This window comes from Rhincodon typus, chromosome 30, assembly GCF_021869965.1.
Source record: "Rhincodon typus isolate 14 chromosome 30, sRhiTyp1.1, whole genome shotgun sequence".
Classification (NCBI taxonomy): Eukaryota; Metazoa; Chordata; class Chondrichthyes; order Orectolobiformes; family Rhincodontidae; genus Rhincodon; species Rhincodon typus.
Window position 1 is genome coordinate 26,004,598 of NC_063361.1, and position 8,705 is coordinate 26,013,302.

At 38.2% G+C, this 8,705-nt stretch overlaps 1 protein-coding gene across 2 annotated transcripts in view; it reads left to right on the plus strand.

Annotated features, from left to right (window-relative positions):
- Nucleotides 1–8,705, plus strand: part of kat2a (K(lysine) acetyltransferase 2A) — a 39,375-nt gene that overhangs the window by 14,402 nt on the left and 16,268 nt on the right. For both annotated transcript variants that reach the window (XR_007265237.1, XM_020522228.2), the window contains exons 8-11: nt 1,081–1,191; nt 2,805–2,941; nt 4,398–4,606; nt 5,290–5,416. Coding sequence is in view for 1 of the 2 variants with exons in the window: in XM_020522228.2 (XP_020377817.2) it covers nt 1,081–1,191; nt 2,805–2,941; nt 4,398–4,606; nt 5,290–5,416 (584 nt within the window). In the remaining variant the exon portion in view is untranslated. The remainder of the gene's footprint in view (nt 1–1,080; nt 1,192–2,804; nt 2,942–4,397; nt 4,607–5,289; nt 5,417–8,705) is intronic.

The following is an 8,705-nucleotide window of genomic DNA, read 5'->3' on the forward strand; positions in this document are numbered from 1 at the left end:
GAGTCAAGAGGTGAGTTACTTGCTGCAGAACTCCGTCTTTTTTATGTCCTTGTAGCCACAGTAATTTAAATGGCTCATTCAGTTCAGTTTCTTTTGAATGATGCCCTTCAGGATGATGGAGGGATCAGTAATGGTAATGTCATTAAATGTCAAGTTGAAATGGTTATATCCTTCCATACTGGAAATGGTCATTGGCACTTGCGTGACATGGGTGTTACTTGCATGCAAACTTAAATGTTAACCAAAACTTGCTGCATGAGGATATGGACTGCTTCAGTATCTGAGGAGTGGAAATAGAACTGTACACTGTGCAGTTACTAGTGAACATTCTAGGTTCTTATTTCCTGATGGAGGGGAGGGCATTGATTAAGCTGAAAATGTTTGAGCCTCCGGTAGTACCTTGGGGAACTCCAGTAGTGATGTCTTGGTCCTGCAATGATTGGCTTTCATTAATCACAACCAACTCTTGAGTAAAAATAAATGTTAATGAGCTCTGCAACTGCCGTGCGTATTTATTAATATTTTTTCTAGTTGGACACGAAACAGGAAGAAATGCTTTCTTGTTAATTTGTTCATTTTGTGATTTTGCTGTATTTCATAGTTTTTCTGCAAATCTAGAACTTGATTTGGCTTTCATTGATTTATGTTCAGAGCAGTGGTTTAAAATATGCAGACAGAAATGTGAACATACAGAGAGCTTCAGGTCCCAGCTTTCAACTGTACATGCTTAGTATGTATATGAAATGAGTCTTTTTGAACTTAAATATTATACAGTAGCATGTGGATGACATGTAGTATGACAGCAAGCCTGTAGTTCCTGACATTCATATAGTATTTTAATGCTGCTTCAGTCCTCGAAGGATTAATGCACTTTGCCCATACTAATTTGAAGCCAGAACTGCACTGCAGATATCCAGTAGTGCTCAAAGACTCTCTTTCTGGTTCAATGTGCATCACTTAATGTAGCTTCGATATACGATTATCTACTGTTTATATTTATTTTGTGTAGTGATGTATTTGTTCATAGCAACTTCTTGTTTTTCCAAAACAATGTCTTACTACTGACATTTTATTTTTCAGCTGTTAGTCCATCCCCAGTGCCTAGTATCCCTACATCAAGCAGAAACATCAATTCTAGCTCAAGTCCAGCATCCATTAGTGTTGAAATGGGGGTTTCTGAGCCAGAGCCAGGTAATTACTGTGTTCCAGTGAACTGCAAGAGGTTTTTTCTAACATGGTTATCATATTAAAAAATTAGAAATGTCGTGATGTAGTTATAAAATTAATGCATGTTTTTGCATGTAAATTGATGGATCACTAAAATCCTTTCAGTAGGTCAGCTTATGATCACTAAGTTGTAGGATTAGGATTTTTTAAAATCTAGTGTTTTTTTTTAGAAGTTTGTCTATTTAAGTACAAATGCCTAAGACATCCAATTGAAAGCAGTGCATACCTTGATACTGCAGCCAATTTAATAGGGCTCTGAGGCCGCTTTATAGTGCTTTGTGCTTGTCGAGTAAGCACCTACCATTTAGCATGACAAATGGAAAGTAGACATGAAGTGCTAGATAATAGATGATGTATTGTAGCATCACTTAGATATTCAAGGTTTAACTTAGCTGTGCTTGCCAATATCAGCTACTGATGTTCTCGTCACATTTGCTGCTTTTCTTAAAAATGCAGTTATAGATTTTGGACACATGGTGGCACCCACACACCATTTATGGATTTATGTTTTAAATTGTTACTAGCCTTCTAAATCACAGCAATTTTTTAATGTCTTGCAAAAATACAGTGGTAGGGAAATTCACATTTTAAACAGAGTGACCTGATGGCATAGTTTTGTGTTGAAGTGAAAGAGGAAACTTTAATATCCAATGAATGAACTTTGGAGATCCATGTTAATAAGTTACATCATTGTTGCTATGTCTGGTTTAGCATCTAGCACAATGACAGGAAAGCTTGATGCTGTACACATTTATTTTCTCCTCCTTTCTCTCAATGACTTAGAATCTTTTTTATATGTCAGATGTCAGTCAAAGTGGGGTAAGTTTTCTTCTGGACTCCGTTCACGCTTCCTGTAGTGTGCACCATTTCCTGCTCAAAGAGTAGAGTTAACTAATTTCAAGGTGTTTGCCAATGTCACACTAAAGAGATGATCTGATTGTGAATTCCCTTCCTTTTTGCAAGCAACCTAGCATTGATGAGTTTAGTATGCACATCCTCCTAAAAATTGTGTCTACAGGCCACCTCTTAAAATATAATGGATGATGAATGAAGATGTTGATTGGGACAATAATTGCTTCTTTGTTCTACCTCCAGCTTTTTCCAACTTTTTTTCCTCTCAGAACATGGTGATAGTTATTGGAATCTGCAGCAGTAATCTGTGCAGCTCGGGTCAGTAGGCTGTCTAGCAACAGGGTCGTCCCTGCTAATGGCAGCCTGTTATGATCCAGTAGCAAAGACATTTACTTCATAGAATGCAATTAGGCAGGAAAAAATAAACACAGCAAATACAGATCAAGCTGTTATTTCTGCAAAGCACAAACTGATTTTGAGAGATGGCTGAATCTTGATGGCATCCAAGTGCAGTATTAATCCAATATCCAAGTACATGTGCTTTCAGAGCAGAAGTAATGAAGCTAGTTGTACTACTTTTTATACCACTATTGTGGTCAGCTCTGGCTGAGACAAGTTAACTTGAATGCAGACTGAAGTTTGAATTTGTGAATTGTCTGAAACTATGCTTCAGATTTTTTTTTTAAGTATTCAAATACTTCAAGATAATTGTTGGTCTGTTACAGGTGAAAAAAGGAAAATGTCTGACACGATGACCCTAGAAGATGCAAAGAGGATGCGTGTGATGGGTGACATTCCTATGGAGCTGGTTAATGAAGTAATGTTGACTATCACAGACCCAGCAGCTATGTTAGGCCCAGAGGTAGGTTACTGCTTGAGATAATGTAATGTATTACTAACCTTGTCATTTTTGTCCAAGGAGTGGAATATCAATCAGTGTTCCCTATCTTGAAAGTGCATCTGCATGGGTATTGACTAACCTCAGATTGGGATCAGTTATGATGCTGTTTCCTATTCCAATTGCATTTCTTTCTTCCCTGGTGCAGTTTTATTTTCCCACCTACATCAATGACTGCCAATTCCTTCACAACTTGAATGTTTTTTTGTCTCTGTCTCGCCATGGGCCTCCAGTCCCCAAACCATTTTTTCTAGGCGGACCTGACAGACCCAGGGGTCCTCCGCCCTTAAATGGGGCTCAACCTGTCCCATGCATTGCTGCCACCCTCCCCCTACTGAACTTGTTCACGTTGAAACATTTCTCCTTTCACTCCACTCACTTCCTCCAAATACAAGATATGTTGCTATGGATACTCAAACAGTCCTACTTTTGCCTGCCTTTTAATGGACATCTATGAGAATTCTTTGTTCCATGCCTACTTGGGTCCCATCCATCACCATTTATCTCTTGTATATCAATGCCTATTGAAAGTATTTTAAGAACAAAAGAATGGAACTTATTTTCTTTTTTCCTCCCAAATTAAAATGTTTAATCAACTTTGCTTCTACTTTCTAGTCTTCCTTTGCCTTTATTGATTCTGTTTCCAATTTATCACTTCCTTGACTTCTCTATCTTCACGTCAATTATCAGTCCATTGATTCCCACATCTAATTTGATTTTGCTTCATCCCATCCCACATCTAGTAAGAGCTCTGTTCCATTCTCCTAGTTTTTCTGTCTCTCTCATCTGCTCCAAAAATGCTATTTCACATAATAGATTTTCCATTTGAACGAAGGCGAGCAAGTCAACTACCTCAGATTTTCCTAGATCATCAGCTGCAGATTCTCCATCACTATGTTCACTCAAGATGACAGTAGGGTGTCCCCTTGTGCCTGCCTTCCAATCCACAAACCTTCCCATTTAATGGATCATCCTCTCATTTAATGGATCATCCTCTCATTTCTGGCCTACATTTTCCTTTCTGTCCCAAAACACCGCTGACCAGCTGTTGGCAGCTCTTGTGCAAGCGTTGAAGATGGTGCCCCCTTCCATTTATATCCTTTTTGTTTACCTTCCTCCGAATGAGGAAGTTATTGGGAAGTGACAATCAGATGTCGTGCTTAAATTTATAAACAAGCGGTGGAAAAGGCATTGCAAAGCAAATAATTCAATTGAAGTTACTACATCTTGTATCCTATATCTGTAATTCATTGTTTGAATAGTACTGCAGTAACATTGCTGAGTTCATCCATTTTTCTGTTTTACTTTAAAACACACCTTTCCCTTAAAGTTTTGCTGATGAGAATGAAGTGAATTGTTTAAGAGCCAGAGGTAACAGTTGAGAATTCCCATGTACCTTTTGTTCTTGGGTTTCTTTTAGACAAATTTGTTGTCTGCAAATGCAGCTCGTGATGAAGCTGCACGTCTGGAAGAGCGGAGAGGTGTCATTGAATTTCATGTCATAGGAAACTCACTTTCTCAGAGGTCAAATAAGAAAATAATGATGTGGTTGGTTGGCTTACAAAACGTTTTCTCACATCAGTTGCCACGTATGCCAAAAGAGTACATCACAAGGCTTGTCTTTGACCCGTAAGTACATTTTAGAGCATTTCTTGATGCAGCTGAGTTTCGTGAAGACAATTGATTTGTTACAAATGACAATTATTTTTCAAATATGTACCTTCTATATAAAATAGACAGCTTCCAAGGTTAGAAATCTTAACTGCTATAAGGTTAACTAATGTATATAATCTTTTTTGTTAGAATTAAAATATACAATGAATTTGCACGTGAGCCATTTTGAAATTTATTTAGGGAAGTAGGGATAATTCTGGTTTATTTCAAATAAAACTTTTAGTTCAGTTCTGAACCACCTTTTAATATTTTCGAGGAAACGGTCTTCACAAACATGTTTTCAATATTGTTACACATTGAGAAAATAAATTTTAACCAATTTGTGTTCACTTCAGTAAAGTGTCCTGAGTTGTCACACATTGATTTCAGAGCATTTGAAATTGACAGTTAAAAATAGGTACGCATTTGTAGGTCTATGTATCTATCTAAATTGCCATTTCAAATTGCAATTTATGGTGATATTTTAGATTGTCTTGACGTAGGAACTGAGTATTTCACTATTATTTGTGTAAGCATTACAGGTAACCTTCTAAATCTGACCTTAAACTAAAACAACTTGTATTGTCTTTAGGTTTAAGTGAACTTTCCCAAACCTGTTTCAACTATAGCATGATATGTGACACACCCTGTTCCTACAGAAAGCACAAGACCTTGGCCCTGATCAAAGATGGTCGAGTCATTGGAGGAATATGCTTCAGAATGTTTCCCACCCAAGGATTCACAGAGATTGTATTTTGTGCTGTCACGTCCAACGAGCAGGTGAAGGTGAGGAATAATTTCCTGGACTGATTTCTTTCAGGGTGTCCGTGTACACCTTGGGAACAGGAGTAAGCTGTTCACCCCATTTGAGGCTGCCCCACCAATCATTACATCACTGTGAAGGAACTGAGTTAATCTGTGATCCGTGGCAATTGAACTTTGTTTTTTTTCCATCTTTCCCCAACTTGCTTGTTTCGAATGAGAAAGCTTGTTGTAAACAATGCATTGTACATAGGGTATTTCACGTAGTGATCATGAATGCCATGTCAGCGAACTGATATTAATATGCAGGCAATAAAAGAAAACTGCAATCAATTGTCAATATCTAAAACAAGTCCAATGTAGAGATGTTATGCATTTTGGTACCTTGTACATTTTAAACATTGGTTATCTCCCCTCTAAGGAAATGCACACTGCAAGGTTTGACAGACCATTCAATATCCTTACCATTATCACAATTATATAGTTTCACCTAGCCAATATTAAAAGGGCAGATTGTACATGTTATTTCTTAGAAGTGGGGGAAAGAAGCAGTAACCTTTTCTCAGCTTTCAAACAAATGCTCACATTGCTGGGAGCTCTGTGTAAGAATGTCGATGCCTTTCTAAAAAATATTCATTCAAACATGATCATCGAATAAAACAACAAAGCTTATTCTGAACTTTATATAAGCTTTTACGTAATCTCTCAATGGAGGTGGTGAATTCAGTGCTGCCAAATACTCTGCAATTAGTAAAGGTTTAAAAAAATCTCTGAATAGATTGTGGCTCTGAAAATATAAAACCCCATACATTTTGTACTTTGGTTTCCTACTGTCTCGCGAAATAAACACTGTACAAAATTTGACAAGACCTGTTTGTCAAGAAATATAAGCAGAAGTAGGTCACTCAGCCCTGGAGCCTGTTCTGCCATTCAGTGAGATCATGGCTTTTCTTCTGCTTCAGCACTATTTTCCTGCACTGCTCCCATATCCTTTTGATGTTTTTAATCTCTTGATCTCAGTCTTGAACAGATTCAGTGACTGAGCCTCCACTGAACTCTAGGCAGAGCATTCCAAAAATTCATCACCGTTTGAAGAAATTTCACATCATCTCAGCCCCAAATGTCCTGTCCCTTGTTCTAAGATTATGTTCCCTGGTTCTAGACTCTCCGCTCAAGATGAACTCTTTCCTGTATCTACCCAGTAAGAACTTAGTATGTTTGAATTAGATTACCTCTCATTCTTCTCAACCCTGGAGAATACAGACCTGGTGTATTCGTTCTTTCCTCATAGGATAATCGCTCCATCTCCGTGACTTAGTTTGAACCTTCAGTTCCACTACCTCAACGGCAAGTACATTTTTAAAACTGGCAAGAGACAGATAGGGGCCATTCAGCCCCTTGAGCCTTCTCTGCCTTTTAATGTAATCAAGGCTAGTCTGACTGTAACCACAAACCTGAATTTCCCACTTGCCCCCGCTAGCCTTTTACCCCCTTGAATACCAAAATTCTATCCACTTCTGTCTTTAAAAGCCATGATGTGGAGGTGCTAGTGTTGGACTGGGGTGGACAAAGTCAGAAGTCATCCAATACCAGGTTATAGTTGAACAGGTTTATTTTAAATCACCAGCTTTCAGAGCGCTGCCCCTTCTTCGGGTGAAGTTGCCTTCACCTGACGAAGAAGCAGTGCTCTGAAAGCTTGTGATTTCAAATAAACCTGTTGGGCTATAACCTGGTGTCGTGCGATTTTTGACTTTTGTCTTCACTCCTTTTAAAGATATTAGTATGTTGGCCTTCATTCCGATAGAATTTCAGTATAAGAGTGAAAATGTTTTACTACAATTCTGAGCCTTGGTGCGACCCACCTAGAATACTGTGCTTAGTTCTCCTGACTTTTGTATTCAATTTTTCCTCTCAACAAGTGACAGTGTTCTATTTCCCTGCCTAATTGCTTGTTGTATCTATATACAAGCCTTTTGCAATTCATGCATTAGGGCACCTGGTTTATCTACACTCTGAGCTCTATGCCTCTCACCATTTAGATAATGTACGTTTTACCCACATGGTAGCTACATTTTTGCCCACTCATTTAACTATCTATATTCTTAAAGCTGCCTTAAGTGCTCTTTACAGCTTGCTTTTCTACCCATCTTTTCTCGGGTAAGGAGACCAGAACTGAACGCACTATTCTGGGTGTGGTCTTGTCAAGGCTCTATAGACTTGTAGTAAGACATCTTCATTCCTCTATTCATTCTACTGTGATAATGGCTGACATGCCATTTTCCACCTTAATTGTTTTCTGTACCTGCATGTTATCTTTCAGTGACTGGTGAATAAAGATATCGCGGTTTCTTTTAAAGTTCAAAGCATCCTGGCCCCCCTCTACACTATATTCCATCTACCAGATTTCTACCTACTCACTTAACCACTCCAGGTTCCCTTAAAATATCTTCACGCCACTTCGCAATTCTCATTTCCACCTAGTTTTGTGTAACCTACAAATTGAGAACTATTACATTTTAATCCCACTATCTTAATCATTTAGAAATAGATTGTGAATAGCCGACTTTCAAGCACAGATTATAATATATGGCATGTTTTTGTATATGCTTCAACAAAAAGGAACCAAAATAGTTGCCATACTTCCAGATTCATTTGCCTCTATCCCAATTCCACATGATCCAAATGCCCATGCCTGGACCATTATTTTCCAATGCCATTTTTCCATTATTAATATAAACAAGATTTCCCTTGTTTAGTTTCATTCCTGCCATCCAGTCATGCCTACATCTGACTAGCATTGCATTATTAACTTCTTATCCAACCTAGGCTCCTTCAGCAATTTACTACTGTTTGGCAAGACCAGCTGCAAAATGTCTTGGGATAATTTATTATTTATAAATGGTACAATATAAATTCAGGTTACTCTAGTTTCTTGTTGAGCTAGTGCAAGGCACCAAAGATATTCTTCCATTTTGGATTATCAACTGGAAAGTGGAATTTAGACTGCATATGGCCAAAAGTTCCATGAAAGGTTTTGTAAGTTGAAAACCAAATGAGATTGTGTTGTGTATACTTTAGCTGCACAAGCTTGTGTTAATTTTAGGAGCAGTGAGGTGTATGCTTTTAGACAGAGTAGCACGAGGAGCCTTTTGAGTTGAGGAGAAAGTACCAATGACAGCCCTTGGATCAGTCCAGCTGCAATTTGTAACAGGCTTGAGTTCAGTGCACTAGGACATCAGAAGCCTAAAAAAAAATAAGCACCTCTCATAACAAGGTGTAGAGCTGGATGAACACAGCAGGCCAAGCAGCATCA